At 34.1% G+C, this 18,257-nt stretch overlaps 1 protein-coding gene across 2 annotated transcripts in view; it reads left to right on the top strand.

The window, feature by feature from the left end:
* Positions 1–18,257, top strand: part of LOC129004349 (inositol hexakisphosphate kinase 1) — a 49,165-nt gene that overhangs the window by 26,055 nt on the left and 4,853 nt on the right. Inside the window, exons 2-9 of one of the 2 annotated variants that reach the window (XM_054432913.1) lie at positions 2,941–3,117; positions 7,640–7,766; positions 12,702–12,810; positions 13,370–13,440; positions 13,995–14,170; positions 15,373–15,578; positions 16,217–16,372; positions 17,959–18,139. In XM_054432913.1, coding sequence (XP_054288888.1) covers positions 2,989–3,117; positions 7,640–7,766; positions 12,702–12,810; positions 13,370–13,440; positions 13,995–14,170; positions 15,373–15,578; positions 16,217–16,372; positions 17,959–18,139 — 1,155 coding nt within the window. In that variant the 5' untranslated portion in view covers positions 2,941–2,988. Of the gene's footprint in view, positions 1–2,940; positions 3,118–7,639; positions 7,767–8,688; positions 8,781–12,701; positions 12,811–13,369; positions 13,441–13,994; positions 14,171–15,372; positions 15,579–16,216; positions 16,373–17,958; positions 18,140–18,257 lie in introns of those variants that run through there. The other variant, XM_054432914.1, reaches the window with a different exon arrangement.

Below are 18,257 nucleotides of genomic sequence, written 5' to 3'. Positions count from 1 at the left end.
TGAATGCAGTGGTAGCACTGCCAGGCATTGATAGGATCGAGATGTTTTTTGTTTGTTTACGAGCAGCGCACACTTGAGTTGGGCGTCTTATCATCTCTGCCATCGTTTGTTGATATTTTAATGCACTGGACTTTCAGTTTTAAAATGTTCCCAATGTTCCAGGATGGTAACATCCTGTGCAGCTATTAATTGTATTAAACTACAAAATAGGGAAAAAGATGACCATATGTTGACTGAAGCCTTTGAGTACATTTCCAAGTTAGTTGTAGAGAATATCAACATTCTGGAGCACCCTAGAAAAACCTTTGCTCTCGGGTTCTTAAGTAACATTATTTCTGTTAGAATGTTAAGAGATAAGTTGTTAGAAACTGAAGATTTTGAGTACCTGTTAACTTATAAGTTATCTCAGGATTATTTGGAGTTATTGTTTTCATGTATTAGAAGCAGAACTGGTAACAACAACAATCCTAATGTTAAAGAATTCATGTGGGCCCTAAGGAAGCTTATGTTCCGCAATAGCGTTAGGCCCTCGGAACATGCTAACTGTTCTGACCTTAGTAAAACCTCAGTTCAAAGTCCAGTTTTAGACTTAGATATAAGTAGTCAAAGCCAACTAAACCCCTATGACAGTTTTAACGATGAAATTGATGATAATTTAGATGATGAACTTGAAATAGTATCTGTGCTTAGTGAAGGTTTGGGGCAATCATACTACAAAGAAAACATAATGTACTATATTGCTGGATTTGTTGTAAACAAAGTTTCTAAGAAGGTAAAGTGTACTGAGTGTCTCAATTTGTTAACGACAGATAGCACAGATTTGAGTAGTTATACTCACTTTACAGATTTCATCTCTGAAGGTAAGTTGGTGAGAGTATCAGTAGAGGTATTCAAAATAATTCAATTTATTTACAAGTTGGTTGACATTCAGTCGGATCGTAACTTGAACACCCAAAAAGTACTCATTCAGACTAGTAGTAATTTCAAAGATTTGATTTTTAAAAACCACCCAGCAAATGGTTTAGACGAAGTAAACCATCGAGTAATGCTAATTAAAGCAGTTGGTAGTTTATTTTTAAAGGTAATTGGCCATCACAAAGCCAGGGAAGCTACAAGTGCTTCCAACTTGCCTAATCTTGGGTTAAGATCAAAATTAACCAAACTGATTTTGTTTAGAAATGTTTAGGATTTAAGATCTAAAAATCTAGACATAAATGTTATTAAGGTGTTGTTTGTATATAATGTTTTTTATCTTATTTGAGTTCAAATAGATAATGTATATTTAATAATAATAAATTATTTTGATTCGTTGAAAGTGTTCTTATTGCCTTTTATTTCATTTTAATTTATAAACATGAGACCAATCTCTAATTATTACAGTAATTGGACTGTTATGACCCTCTATCCAAATTTATTTCAAAAGCCAAAAAATGTTTAAAAATATTATACAAATGTGTTAGGGAAATATTCCAATTTGTTTTTAATAAAATAAAATAAAACATGTCACTGACAAGAAAATTACACTAAAAGTTGAAGTTAATCGTGTTTTAAAAATATACCTGATGTGAAAGTAAGAATGAAATTAATTCCGAAAGAACCACAATCTATTAGAGAATACAATTCAATCGTTCATTTGTCCTAAAAAAATCATGTCGTCTGGAAACAAAATAAAAGTAGGCGCGCGTCGCGATTTTCCCTATCCCGCCCATCTTAGCGCTGGCGTTCTTGCCTACCACGGGCTGCTCACAGCTACTCGCGGCCGGACCGAAAAACGGTTCGCTTCAACACGGGCGCGATCACTCCAGAAGTCTACCTCGATGAGCAGTACATCGAAAACCCTTACAAATTGGCATTCAATTTATTGCCGTATTGTTCACTCTAACGCCCAGAAACTGTTTACAGATTATCTAGAGACGATTGAATGCTAAAACAATCGTATTTTTATTTTAAAAATCTATTCTAATACACTGACGCATGTTCAAAGCAATAGCAATATCCAAATCTCAAGTGGCAAGTGAAATGACACACGTTCATTGTTGATGATATAAATCGATACCGGTACTAGACCCGCTTCTGGCGCTTCTCAGGCGGGCGATCTGACACAGCTGTCTGAAAGTGTCAGTTGTTTGCTTTTGTCGAACAAAGCAATACAAATAGTTTAATCATAATAAATCAGGTGTTGAAAAAGTTGTATGAGTCGTTTTATGACAGTTGTAGTTCAACAGCTGGTCTATGCTGGTAAAATTAAGGTAATTTGACTTGAATTTAACTATTTTTCTACATTGAACTATTTTTGGTGTTATACGTCCAGAGTTTGATTCATGATGAAAAATAGTTGTTACCTTATTTTGTGTTGTATATTTTCTTAAAAAAGGTAATAACCACACTTTAATATGAATTTTTAAAGTACCTAAATTTGGTGATCAGTAGGATTGACACCACCATGTTATAACGTTTTTTTGTGGATTTTTTGTTGATATAAAATAAGGAAAAAACACGCAAAAGTTGAAAAAACCCATGTGTATTATAGTAGCGGTGACTTTTTAATGAAAAATACAGTAGGTAAAAACAAATTTCCCAACCATTATTACCTTACAAAAATTACACTCAAGTTCTTATGAATGTTCATAGGTAGCGCCATTGAGCAACTCTTCGCTCCGCTATTGCCCTAGACGTGCGCGCGCAGCTCCAGTCAGTAGTCTTCTTTTCTCTTCTCTCAGTCAGTCTTCGACTTCGTGGCGTCTGCTTGACATTTGATAAACGTTACGTCTAGTCGTGTTTTATTATTATTTTTATTTTTTGACCATTAATATTGTGCATGTCATCAAGTGTGATTATTGAGATATTGGCAAGTGCAAGATAAAGTTGGTTTAGTTAATCCTAAGTGCAAAAAGTGTTTGTGAAAGTGATTACCAAAAGGAGTTTGGGTTTTCTTTTTAGTTTAGCAAGTGTTGGTGTTGTGCCAATCGAGTGTTCAGTGCAAAGGGTATGGTGTTCCTTTTGGATGACTGGGGTATGGGAGAAGCTCAATTCCTTCAGCAACACGATGTAAATCAGTTTCACCTCACCATTGACCATGATGACGACGAAGTATCTCTTCTTCCGCTTAACAACCAGGTGAGAAATAATTTAGTGTGAAGTAGGCCTAGCTCCAGTGCTTAACCTAGGTTTCGTTGTATGCATTTGCCCAGACTTAGCCTACCTTATCGTTACGATGAGAGAATTTACGGGTACAGTTTCTTAACTGGGCTATGCTAATATCAATTGAAACTATCAAATGGAAAATATTGATTAATAATCGGTATTTTTAAATATATCTATATTATAAAATTAAACTATCATAACCTAACCTAACCAACCAAACTTGCTGATGGTGAAAAAATCGCATGAAGGTTTCTAATCAAATCGATAGTTTCAATCGATATTAGCATGCCCGAAATGACTGATTGGATCTTATGAAAACATCTCTGAGGGATGAAAACTGACATGAAAGACTGTTATTGTTTAAATTAATTTATTGATGATAATCTCTCACTGTTCCTGAAATATGCTCAAAAGTAAACAACTTGTTGATAATTTTGGCGTGGCCTAATTTATATAGGCTACCCTAGCCTAGATGTCTGTGTTTAATGTTTCTAAAGTTATATTACTTGTTTGTTTATTATTTTAGGCTACAGGCCTATTGTGGGATAGACTTCCGTATCTGTTGGCACAAACAACCGAATGAAAATATTGATCGATATATTGAATAAAATTATCGAATAATCAATATTTTCATCCGGTTGTTTGTGCCAACAGATACGGAAGTCTATCCCACAATAGGCCTGTAGCCTAAAATAATAAACAAACCAAAAACAAAATAAACAAAAAAGTTAACTTAGTCCTTTAAGTTCTGGAACAACTCCCATTGCTGTGAAAATTTTGGTTCAAAAGTTTTTGTAACTTAACTTAAGTTTACTTATTACGGTAACTTATGTTTTTTACCCAAGATCAAGGAAAATCCGATTTTTTTTTAAATGCGGTTTTTAATTAAAATGGGTGTTATCGTTCTTACAATCCCTAGTACATCCACCCATTTGAGTAAAAGTTACTGTGTTCTAAAATTATTGCAAGTTTTTGTGATTTTACCCACGGTGGAAGAAAACACATACGTTAGTAGGCTAGGCAGGATTTTCCCGTCGTAGTCTAACATCACCCAGACTGCAAGCAGAAAATTCCCACATTGTAACAGTCATATAGGCGAAGTAGGTACCGGTATACTGTAGGCCTACATTTGTTTTGATTTTATTTTTATTGTTTTTATAATTTTTTTAAATAGGGAAATGGTGTTTTTGCAATCTGGGTGACGTCAGCATATGGCGGAAATATCACGCCTGTCCATGACTTTTCCTTCCACCATGGATTAGACCTATAAAATATCATAGTTACTCCCACCACCTACCATTAAGCTTGTAAATAAAGGTTGTTTACAAGCTTAGCCTATGTGAGAAAGTATATTGTGTCTCAGATTGCTGATGTCGTTTAAAGTCTTAGGCCCTATAGCGAATTTCCCACTTAGGGAATAAGCTATTACTACCGTAGGTCTCGTGGTAAAACCTGGGCCCTGGACCGATTTACTTTTTTGTTTTGATGTCCCTAGAGGCCAAAATATATCCGTTCAAAATCATCTACAAGTATAAAAGAAAATGTTAGTTTGTAACTTATATATTTGGCAGTGATAAACTCAGACACCGCTGGACTGATGGCCACGGAACTTGGTACATACTTTTAGAATTTCATAAAGTAGGTTTATACACCATCAACTTTGTGATAACTTTTAGGGCTAAGCCCTTCTTAGAGGTAGGCCTACCCTTGCTAGGGGGAAAAATTAATTTTTTTATTAGGCCTAACATTTAAATATTGAAGTAAAATCTAAAACCGGTTTATGTAAATTAAGTTCTGCTTTTTTACTTGTTTAACTTATATGAAGATTTGTTTCTTGGTGCCGTGTGGTTAATTTAGACTTTTGCATAATAGGCCTACCGGTATATTTAAAATGCAATAAACTAGGCTTAGGCTATAAAATGTTGGCATGTAACTTAATTAGTAGGCCTACAATTGTACATTCTACATAATGTTTTAATATTTTGGCAGATAAAGCCTATCCCAAAAACTTCATAATTAAGGGAAGATAAGTTTAGACACTTAAGTAGCATATTAAAATGTTACCCTATAGGAACTAAAATGAAGGGGGGAAGCCTACTGGCTTTCACCCCTCTGCTGGAAAAATTTAATTAGGTAATCTTTTTGATTCCCCCTTACAAAATCAAACAATTCTATTCATGTCTTAAAACCAAGTTAGGTAGGCTACTTTTAAAGTATACAACTTGCTAGAAAAACGTTATAGTCTCTGTTCAGTTACGAGATTATTTCATAAGCTATTCTAAGTGGGAAATTATCATTGTTTTTAACTTCAATCAGAGTATTATTTCTATAGGTTGGTTTGGAAGGTTTCCATATTAGAAATTATAAATAAGTGTAGGTAATGAAAGCTGGATTGAGCTACTTTCTGGTCTGTGTAAAAAAGATCTCTGTCCTCTGGTCCTCAACAATAATTGTCTGCAGCAAATTATCACAATCAATTTTGTACTAACAAACATACCCATACTCCAGTCGTACCTCACACCAACAGTCTTACCACAGTCATTATTTACAAATTACGCAGTTTCCATAACATTTAACTTAACATTCCGCAACTGGCAGCCTAGTCCCCTTGGTCACGCTATTTCTCATAATATTGAAATTTTAGGATGAATCAAGATGAAATATTTTTCTAACAGGGGTCTCTTCTACTTTAACCTACATACCGGTACCAAGGTTCATAAAGATCGGTTGAAAATATTAGAAGATAAAAATGTTTAAAAATTCAAAACGGCGGATATCTGGTTAGCAAAGCGATTTTGAAAAAAAATTTATTCTTGATTTACTCTTTATTTTGACCTAAGAAATAACTAGGCAAAATATGTCCCCACCTTTTTTGAACACTGTATAATTAATACACCAACACAAAATTTGTCGGTTGAACTCCTCTGCATTTCTTAACCGATTTTATCTATTGACGTATCATTGGAAAGAGCGTGTCCATAGATTTGCAAACTGACCTTAGATTTATTTTAAAGTCCCTTGGGCTCTGCCCCAGTGGCTTTTAAAGTTCCCATGTTATCCTTATGAAGAACATATTTGTTTACATTATGATCAGCTGGATATTTAATTGCTGTTATTGTTTAAGCTGCAATTCAAAGAAATGCATCCTACAAAAATTAAATCTTTAAAAATTAAATTATTGCAAGAACCCATTTGCGGATACAAGCCATAGAACGCCACCGAGTATAAGAAATAGAGATAATATTTTTTAAAGAATTTACTACCGTATCGTTATTAGCCTATATAATGAAGAACACCTACAAGATTCAGATTATTACAAACGATGAACGAGGATGTTAGCCGAAGTGCTACCTACAGTTTTTAGTAGTAAACATGGACTTAACTTCGTGATCATTGCAGAGGAAAGCCCTCTAAGGCCAAATAAATCTGGTAACTTACGTCAATGACATTAATCTATGTTTCCATGAAAGTCAATTGATTTTAGAATAATAGCCTATGGAAATATCCAAAAACCCTTACTAACATTTTTATTGAAGGCACTTAATTATTATTCATATATAGCTTAGGGAAACAAAAACCAACTGAACAACATCAGGTCTTTAACTCCTCATTTTCTCAGGTAAATATTATTAACGTTATTGCAACTAAACAAAAATACACCAATTGAACAAATATACTGTAATTGTGACAGACACAGGAAGTCCTTAAGGTGATGAAAAAAATTTATATCTTTGTTAAAAAATGACTGAAATTTGTAAACTTACTGCTGGCGACAAGGGTGGTACCATGCATAGGTTTATAAATAACTAAGATAAACATGGACAACCTTATGCGGCTATAAGTCAGGAAATGTTTTTAGAAAACATTAAAAAGCAATACCAGGTTATGAAATATGATCAAATATTTACAGGAAATGTTGATTACTGTCCATGAGTTACACGCCAGTAATCTTTGAGTTGACTCTTTAAAGTCATTGTAAATATGACTGTTATTCGTTTTGAAATAGCTTTTGTAATACGCTGTAATCGCTCGAATTCGGGCAACACTTACACTATTAGCAAATAATGCTCTGTCAGACTATAAGATTCAGAATAGTAGTACTCATTCCATTCTGCTTTGTCTTTGAGTGCCATTTTAAAAATGTGTCATTCCTATTTTATCACTTCCTACTATGCATTGGATTATTCGGTACTTTATTATACCGACCGCACCAATAAATCGACTTCAAAATAAGATTTTAATTAGTTTAAATAACAAAATCTTAACCTAACCGTACCACCCTTAGGTTAGGTTAGGTTATAATTATTAGGTTTGGTCTGTAGAGTACCGATTATTCATGAATGGACATAAGATATATCTTTAAAAATAATTTGTTTGGATTTATCTTTTCTCCTCTATAGATTGCAAGCACCGCGGAATAAAATTTTGAAATTAGTAGTTGTGCATAAACCTTTTATTGCAAAGGACTCCAACATTTTCTTTTCTTTTTGTCCAGGTTGGCGGCCACACGCGAATGTTGTTGCTAGACCAGGGAACTATTTGCAAGCCTCTGAACCCAAAGGAGCTTGACTTCTACCAAAACATTCCACAAGACATTCAGACATTTGTTCCTAAATATAAGGGTAAGTTTTGAATTTCTATATAGCGGCATATTACATTTTACTATGAAGGCCTAATCAGTTATCAGCAACGTTTACAACTAATTAATTATTATTTAAATATTTAAAATGGGTTTGTGAGTAGCCCAGCCAACTACTTTTAAGAATATTTGTAAGATGAATTGTATCTAGGCTGATTTAATACAGATATTGTCCATTAAAGCTTGCCTTTAGGTGGGAACTGTACAGTAACATATAATATTAGTAGATTCCAGTAGTTCATTTTCTTTATCAGAATTTATTCAACTAATGAATCACGGGTTGTAAATGAAAAGTCTAGTAATACTTCAATAATATGTGTAGGTGTTGTTGAACATTTTTGAAGTGCTATCGGTAGTTTTCATTTACTATTCAAGATGCACATTATGCTTTATAGGAAAGCAATCATTAATTTAGAAATTTATTCCAAAGTAGAAGTTTTTTTCTCAAATGATTATGTTCCTGAATATATAAATATGAATAAATATGAATATATAAATATGAAACATGAATATATAGATAAATGTTCATTTGTTCTAACTTTTTAAATGTTCCCTAATTATTACAGTATCCTCTTTACTAATGTGTATTTTTATTATAGACGTTGATTAAAAACATTGTCTAAGAGCAGGTATGATTTTTCTACATAGATAAGTCATTTTCATTTATCATTCAAGTCAGTTAGTGAAGCATATTGAGGGAAATTAACATTTTTATCATCGGGGTAGACTAATTTAACACATTCAAGGGAGGTTAGATAGTTAATTGTTTAACATCATTAACTCCTTGTTACTGTTTACGAGACATGTGAGTAAAGTATGGACAGCTAAGTGCACTTGTAGGCCTATTTTATTTGTATCAGCCGCAAGGCTCTGTCACACTCTGTCCGTAGACTGAAAGATTTCAGATCGTGATCGTTGTGGAGACAGCTGATGACGCTGAGCGATGATGATACGTCGCCCTGGCTCGCCCCTCGTTCGCCTTTGTACTTAGTGTTGGGTCTGACATTATTTTACTGTACCATAATTTAATTTATTCATTTGTACCAATTGGCAAAATTTGAGCATCGGCTAGATGCTTTTGTTTGTGGTTTCATACTACTGTATTCTAGTTTAACACGGAATATGTTTTGGAATGATTGTTGTCAATTGGAAATGGCGTTCATTCCAAAATTGAACACTTAAATATGTAATATGTACGACTTTGCATTTTGTAACACTAAAAAATTGAAATCTTTTATTAATTGCCTGAGGGTGTTTTAAGCCTTGTCATAATCAAATAGTAACCCTAAAAAATGGCCCAATGAATCATCTTTTTCAACTATTGACAGCCTTTTATCTATTTAATTTTCAAGTATTTAAAGAATATAAGCTGGAAATTAGTGTTGGAAAATTTTGTTGAACTGTTTGTACTTGAGTAAATAATGATAATTGGTGGTAGATCACGTAGTTCATATCTTAAAAACGTTATCAGTAGAAAACAAACAAGATTTGTAAAAACGTATGTAAAAAGTCTCCAGTTTATCCAATTTGTAGCATTGTGACACAAGCAACCACTAAATTACTAAACCCCTTAAAAAGTGACACAGTGTTTAATATCAGCTGATTATAGTTATACAGCTGTTTAATTTCTTTTACATGTGCTTTGAAAAGCAATTACTCAATTAACTGAAAATCAACTGTGTAATTTAACTGTGCAATTTCAAATACGTTAAAGTAATTTGCTTACAATATCAAAAGTAAGTTTACTGTCTATTTTTTGGTGATCGACTCTTGAGCTAACAGACTGTAGTTTTTAAGGGTTCATTTAAAAAATAATTTTTTTCCTGAATATCTGAAAATCACAGGACAAGCAAATATTTTAAGTTTTTTTTTCTTTTTTCCACAAGGATTATTTTTTTTATACTTCTAGACTACAAGTAGGGTAATGCAGTGAACAAGAAACTACAAATTGATAGTGTAGTAAAATTTATTATTTTCAGTCTATTAGTATGATTGAAACGTTACTTCCCGTATAGGCCTACAGTAATAAAATAAATAAATGTCCTACTTTATCATTAAATGCACTTGTACATTACTTTGAACACAGTCACTAATTTTCTTAGTTCAGTTACTGCAATAATTACTTTTTATTAACAAGTAGTATGCATGGAATGAACCAATTTTTTGAACTCACAATGAGCAATTATTTGTTAACTTTATTCTAATAGCTAGGATTAAAACTTTTGGTAATATTTTGCCAATTGGTACTATAAAAATTAATCATACTAATTAATGTCACTCCTCTAAATTTTCTTTATACATTTACAGTTTATTAATATTTGAAATGCATTGTTGGGTAAATGAGGTTTTAGTTATGTTTATGCTTAAAAAAAATCATTCATCAATACCATTGCTAGCCTGCTTTACTTTAAAGATTTAACTTGCAGTCACTTTTGGTTTGGAAAAATCTTACTTTCAGTTAGTGATATTAGCACTACCTTCGTATTGTCATTTCATTTCACTATCTCATTGTTCTGATTACGGTATGTTTTAAATAACACCATTAGCTCACATACAGTAAACTACAGTAGTGTCCTGCTATTCCAAACAAGCTGTTTGTAAATGGCATACAATCTAACTTGTATATTTAGAGTTTTACAAAATCAATTGGTGATTTTTAATTAAAAACCTGTTTGCATGCTGAATTTTATTAAGTAGGCCTATAATTACCTTAGATGTACAAAAAAAATGTTTTGTTACGGTCAATGTATTTTTAACTGTCCTTTTCTATAAGCTCTCCCACTACTCGTTCATGGTTAGTAGACCTAATCAGGTTAATGGAGTCTTATATCAATAGCGTTTTCCCTAAATTACTAAATTTTTTTGACGTTTATTTCTTGACATTTTTAACAAGATCCGTCTATTTTGAATCCTCCCCTAATTCAAACTTTGTTCTGTCCCAATTAGTTCAGAATGGCAGGACACTACTGAATAACGATAGAGAAACACACTAACTTACATAGGTGTGTTGGCCGTAAAGTAAATATATAGGCCAGACAAACAATGTAGCTGTGCGTGTAACTCATGTGTTATCATTAGAGTAAGCGTGCTCTCAAACGAGGTCATTGGCCTTTTGAACCTTGCCACCTCATCTCCAACGTCTGTTTGTTTGTTAGTTTGATCAGATGCAAGCGTTGTTACGTGTCAAGGCCATCTAATATCAATTGGTTGTCACTTGTCACGTTCACAAAATTAATGTTAAGTCGTATTAGGCTACATTTAAAACCAAGTCTAAAGTCATATCTTACATCATTCTTCTTTTAGGCCTTAATTTTCATGCACTCATAATTCATCATCAAATGGATTGAAAAATTATTATTTTGTTGTTTTGTCTTGTCCGCTTACACTAATTACTCTCATTCACCCAACATATTCAAGCAATTTTTCCAAAGTGTAAAAATAACTTATTGGTTTTATTTGAATTTATAAGTTCTCTGTAGAATATGGTACTCTAAACTAAGTAATAATAGTAGGGGATTCAGCATAGCATTAAAGGATGTCTAATCTAAAATCTAACAAAAAATGAAACATTTAAATTGTTTAATTATTGTTCGTTAATGTTTCATGCTATTCCGACAGACAAAATATTAATTTGTCAAAATTGTTCAATGTTAATTTTTTCTAACAATTTGTTCAACTTAGGTCTTCTGTCTTTGTTTCATTAGTAATTTTAAACCTAGGGTAATATTTAATTTAAAATGTCCAGACAATATTTTTTAGTATTAAATTATCAGGATAAAACATAATAATCAATAAAAACTGTCATCTGATGGAGTTATGACCTTGGTTGATCTGATTTTGATTCATGGTATTTTCATCGTTTGATTTTGAAATCAGAATAATGCCCCTGTGAATTTTAGGGGAATTAAAACATGGGTATGTGTTTTCCTGTTTCTACTAGAATCACATTGTTGTTTTACTTTTTATTGCTAAGTGTTCAAGTTAGAATTTCAAACCTGTATTATCTTTATGCAATCTTGTAATTTTAATTGAAGTATTAGAACGATAAAATCAAAATGGAATAGACCTTTGTATGTCTAATAAAACTGTTACTAAAAAAAAAACACAGCCAAGTTTGATAATTATGTTGGTTTAATGCAAATTACATTGCATCAATCAAAGCGTAATCTCCTCATACATTTGCGATATGTTACTTCAGATATACCAAGGTTATCACAGGTAGGCCAATTTTATTATACTAAATTTATTGACTTAACATAAATATTAACTAGCGGGGTATATTGCAATTGGTTTGGAAATAGATTAATTTGATTAAGTAAGGGGGGATACACATTTCTGATGCCTAATTTAAGTTACAATAATCCTGGTTATTATATTGTTTTTAACTAAGTTTACTCTATGGGAGAAACAATGCCTTGTAATTTGATTGTTTTTTTTCTTTACTGTGACAGTTTGTAAATTGCCTTTTACGAGGTTTTCCTTTTAAAATAAAAATTCAATTTCAATTTGAATCTGTATATATTAATTGAAGATTTTTCAAATTATATGACTATCACTTATGTACTTATGACTATAATTTGTATGTAACAGTACACAATTATAATTATTAATCACCTATATGACAGATAATACTACCCCGGATTTGTCACTTTATTATTTATTACCTGAATTCATTAACAATTTTTTTAACTAAAAGGAAGAGTTTGGACCCTGGACGGGTTAAATTTTATTCAATCAACAAATTATGTTTCCTTAACTTTAAAGTTTTAGGTTATGTCTCGGTTATAACCTAACCTAATTCTTGTAAGATTCCAACAAATTTGCTTATTTAACATCATGCAGTTGTTCCTCCCATGGTGTAAGCTATTCCCCAAACTTGGAACCGCAGAGTAAGTGTATGTTTGCCGCTGTGTTTTAGGAGTGATGCAAGGGACGAGCACGGGAGCACAGCTTGACAAGCGGTACAGTCCGAGCTTCTGTGAGGAGCAGACGCGACCAGCCAAGCGCAAAAGGGAGGATGTGCTCAAGTAAGTATCTCGACTCATACAGTATATGGTCCATACTCATGATGTATGGAGTATTGGAGGTTGGTCAGACTGAGTGACGCCCCTACAGGCATCACTACCTTAATGTGAAAAAAATACCCGCCCTTCCTCGTCAGACATGTTGTGATGTGATTAGTTGTGATTGGTTTCTTTGCAGTTTTTCCTGCACATGCTTCCTTTCTCAACATCTGTCAATAATATGGAATATTAATCATTACCTTTTCACTCAGAACACCCCAAGCAAGGTGAAATGATATGAAATGGTGGCCTTAACACTTAACCTGTAAGACACTTTAGACCTTGGCTTGGCTATTGATCAGACCCAACTGACCCAATGGTCAATCATACAAACAATCCTGGTAAACTGAACACTTCATGGCTTGTGCACTCAGTTGCAGTAGGGGTACATATTTATTGCTTATGGTTAGTTGTCAACAGAGTAGTCAGTGAAGTCTGTGTTGCAGTTTTTGTAAATGGTAATGTGTAAATGAGTTTCTTATTGATGTAGTTTTGATCATTCTGATGGTATTGTCTGTTTCAGGTTGAAGGTGGAGGGAGGAGATGTCTTAAAGGCAGTAAACTCTACCCACCTGGACAACACTAACAAGCAATGTATCCTTTTGTTGAATCTTAATTTCTATCATTTTAATTAGGATGTAATTTTTGTTTTCGTAAAATACTATTAAACCTTGAGATTACATTTAAACGCATCACTTTTGTTGAATTGTCATGACGTGGTTAGGTATAGTCTATTTGTCTTAGCTACCACATAATTATGTGATCCCAACTTTTGAATCCTTACACTACCGTACCAAATAGATTTATTTAATGCTGATTTTGTGTCAGTAAGCAGTTACAGTTCGTTATACATGATCGTGATACATGTTCAAATTTTAGTCATATTTAAATGTCCATAATCTGTCAGTGAATTACAATAGATTAGGATTAAACTAAAAACTAGTCTTATCTGCACTCTGTGATAAATCAATCAGAAAATCAAATTTAACTTGCTTTATGTCTAGTGTGCTGTATTTATATTGCCTTTCTACAATTTATTATTGTTATTATTATTTTCCAATTATTTTTTTCTTTATTAACTGTTTACTGCTGAACAGTTGAGGTCCAAACCTGATCTGAGTAACGATTTTCCTTGACTGACAACTTAGACTTTCTTCTCCTGGAGAATATAACGTGCAAGTATTCGCAGCCATGTGTGCTGGACCTCAAGATGGGTACGAGGCAGCATGGCGACGACGCCAGTGCGGAGAAGCGATGCAAGCAGATGGCCAAGTGTGCGGCCTCTACCTCGGCCTCACTGGGCGTACGGCTGTGCGGCATGCAGGTAAGATGACATCATTATCACTGACTAAGATCAGCTGTTCATCCAGGACCATTTATTTAAAGCCAGTTATAAGAAGACAGTTAGGCTCAGATTTTAACCACAAAATGCTTTTGACTTTGCCCAGGATCGAACGGGCGACCTTTAGATTACTAGGCGAGCTAGCAATATATCCACTACCCCAGCCATGTGTCGTCACAATAGATATGCAAGAGTAAAGATACAGATACACCTATTAAGTGTTACTATACCGATTTAATTTTTGTAACTTATTATGTTTATAAGTGTCCAGAAGTAAAGTTGGTCTTTTGATGTGATGTTTAACAATTGCTCCTTTTTGGGAGGGAAGGGGTATTCTTTTAATAGGGTGTATATAGTGTTTTGGCTTTTTTATGTTTTTTTTTTTTTAAGGGAACGGTCTCAAGCATGGTCTTGTTAGTCTAATGATGACCTTTTTGTAAGCATAATTTATTGATAGCCCATTGACAAATGGCTTCTGGACCCAGAATCCATCCCGCTTGGAATCAAACCGAAGTTCTTCAAAATTGAAGGCGAGCATAATTTTCTAGCATGTACAGAAATAGTTTTAGTAACAGTCGTGGTTGTTGTGTTACATTTAAAAAAAAGCTAACATCATTGGCAGTTGTGTGCATTCAATTGTGTCATGTTTTCTACATACCCAAGCAATGACTAACTCATGTATGATGACGTTACAAGTAGTGTAATTAATCGTACGGTCAATGCAAAAAGTAAATTTTACTTAGTTTTACGGAGTAACACCTTTGTTTGGTACTCAGAATATGTTATAATTTATTGTCCTAAAGGCTCAAGTCTGCATATGTAGTTTGTCTGCTCCACTAGCTAAGAACATTTTTACACTGACCTTGAATAGTAGTAGATTTTCGTCCTGGTAAAATCAGCTGGTACTTCTTGTTTGTGACGTTTGATTACTTGGGTGACTAACATTGTTTGTTTGTTATAGGGTATCTTTTCTGATTTGTTCTTTACTCTTTTCTCATAGCACCGTCAAGGAAAGGCTTTTCAATAAATGGTTTTATTTGATTAAAATTGTTTTAAATTGGTTAGTAACAAGAAAAAAGTAGGTAACAAAACACCCTCTATGTAAAACGGACGAAACTTATATAAAATTGTGTTCAGTTGACCCATGAGCATGATAAATAAACTGTAATCATGTTGTTTGGCAGGTGTACCAAGCTGACACACAGCATTACATCAAGCGAGACAAGTACTGGGGTCGCGGACTGGATGAGGCGGGCTTCAAAAATGCGTTGTATCGCTTCTTCCACAACGGCTACTTCTTGCGCCAAGCTGCCGTTCGCAAGGTCATCGCAAGGCTGGAGAAACTGCGTAGAGCTATCGAGAAACAGTCTAACTATCGCTTTTACTCCTGGTTAGTAGGCTTTAAAGTTTATTTTGGTAGATCCTTTTATGAAGTTAATTTTAAATTATTTATGGAAAGCGTATAAGTTTTCAATTCTTTGTTCTAGTGTAAAAGTATTCATGCTTTGGTTAGGGACTGTTTTTAACTCTCCAATGAATTTTAGACACTAAAATAGACATCCCACCTTTAGAGTCAGCTTTACTAAATGAATTGAAATAGAACATGGTCTAATGAGCCACTCGTAGATTGTGTTACAGTTTCAAATTCTATATTTTTTGTAGTTGTTGTTACTGTGAAATTTTATAAAACGTTGCAAACTTTCAGATTGGCTTGATAAAATTTTTTTGGAAATCTGTTGTAATCAGAGCAGTTTGTCAATAACTGAAAGTTGGTTTTTATTCATAACTAGTTCTAGTACTAAATGTCTTCAGAGTCAAAGTTTGTACTGAATTGCAAGACTAAATCCATGACATCAATGTCGTGAGTTCGGATCCTGGTTCCTGCCTGTAAATTATATCAGTATTGTACAGTTTCATCCCATGCTTTGCTGAATACATCCCATGGCCCTACAATGTGGACCGTCAAATGCAAGGCTACAAAAAGGCTGTCACTCGCTTTCCAAAAACCTAACCTTATACATGTTGCAGCTCGCTGTTGGTGGTGTACGAGGGACATCTGACAAGGACAGACTCAGCCAGTGACGAGGAGGAGACGATGGACTGTGACAGTCACCAGCGAGGGTTTGGAGACGCGGCGGCGAGAGGCTTCTACCCCGTCAGCGAGGAGACCATGGACGTCTCTAGGTAACTCATATAATTAGTGATATGTTGTGGTTGTTGTGTCTAAGTGTGTAAAATGGACGATGATCAGATTCAGTCACCAGTTTTAGCACCAACAAGTGAGTTTGAAATGTCTGGATAGAGTGCTCACCCTCAAATCTGGGTTGCTGGTTTGATTGCAAGTGGGGTCGAACATGGACCCTGTTGCTAGTTGACATTCGGCTATCAATGATGCTATCTAGTAACAGTTCAAGGTTAAATAGTTGTAGGACCAGTGTTTGCTCTTATGATAACGTAAAAAATATTTTATGATGAAAAGAAATTTTGGTACAATTTCATGATAATGTTGTTATATAAATACTGATGATAATTTTTTCTCCACGTTGCTTACATGTAATCAGTGCAATAAATAATGTTGCTATTTGATCAAATGAATAGTTATAAAGGTAGATAGTTGAACAGCAAACCTAATTTTGTCCACAAATTAATGTGATGTTTTGAACTGAATTAATACTGCACAAGTAGAATTAAATCATTAGTTAACTGGTCAGTTAGTTGTGAGCTGGTCTTAGTAACTTAATTTTACCTTATTAAAAAATGAGTCCTTGGACTTATAAAAATAAGTCCAGAAAAATGTTCTTCAATTTAAGTTGACCTCAATTAAATTTTTACTATTTTCAGTTGGGAAGGATGGGATTGTACTCATAGTTCGGAACAGGAATTTGCTTCCTGTGAAATTTAGGAAACTTTAGCTTGTTTAAAAAATATTAACTAAAAATCATTGAAAATGGAAATTTTGATAAAGTAAATCTCTTTTAAGTATTTATTGATGGGGCAATATTATTATTATCTCCTGCGACTGTGGAGACCCGTCATTGCCACCCACCACATCTTCTGAACCGTGAAGATATTCCGCTATCTTTTCATCACCATTTTCTCTGACAACTGCGAAATGGTGATCACCTCCCACGGATCAAGGGGGCATCATCATCGTCATTAGCCTTTCCGAGGAAATCCTGATCATATCCCGCCATATCGGAGAAATAGGAAACGTCTCCTGCAGTTGCGGTATCAAGGAGACATCATCATTGTGTCCTATTTAATATTAGCGGACTTTTTAGCGGAAATATTTAGAGAATCTCCCGTATTGCGAAGACACCATTATGTTCTGTTTATGCGGCAACATTTTTAACACCTCCTGCGATTACGAAAAAAGCTTGAAGACCCACAGTCAAGCCAGCAAATAGTGTGTTTGGAAGAAACTTTGTCTCTTGCCATTGAAAAACATGTAGGATATTCCTCCCTGTGATTGCAAAGACATCTTATCTTATCTCAAGATCGCTGTAAAATTGAGAAGTTCGGTCCCTGAGGGGTGGATTCAAATCCCACCAATTACAAATGGATTGAAGTGATTATGGCGTAACCCTCTAGACCTAGCCTGAAGTAATATGTAAATCGATTGTGGGCTAAAGCCTATCTTCCTAGGATGCTAAGATGGAACATAAAAAAATGTAGTCATTTTACTTCTTTTAGTTAAGAGGTCTTTTAAGTATTTCATTAAAGTATAGATTTTAAGTCTTTCAGTACTAAAGTTTTATTTCCTCTTACAGCAGCCTCATGAGTCCCAGTTCCGTTGACAGCTGGACATTGTACTCTGGGGATTCCCCAACATCGTCAACCATGGGAGAATGTTCGTCTTCTGAAGAGGCTTCTTCTTCCTCTCTTTCCACATTTGACCTGCTGACTTCTGCGACGCCCAAGCAGCTCAGATCCTACCACACTGAGACTGAGGTACAGTTATCTGTTCACTTGAATAAAGCACAGCTGGTTAGCAAAGCAGCTGATTCCGCTGAATACAGCAATGTTTTGTAAACAAGGGAAAAATGTTGAAAGATAAAACTGTTTTGAG

This window comes from Macrosteles quadrilineatus, unplaced genomic scaffold (genome assembly GCF_028750875.1).
Source record: "Macrosteles quadrilineatus isolate MER2022 unplaced genomic scaffold, UCM_ALF_1.0 Scaffold_9__3_contigs__length_116548681, whole genome shotgun sequence".
NCBI classification, from domain to species: domain Eukaryota; kingdom Metazoa; phylum Arthropoda; class Insecta; order Hemiptera; family Cicadellidae; genus Macrosteles; species Macrosteles quadrilineatus.
The sequence above is the reverse complement of the archived record's forward strand: the minus strand, read 5'-3'. Positions and strand labels throughout refer to the sequence as shown.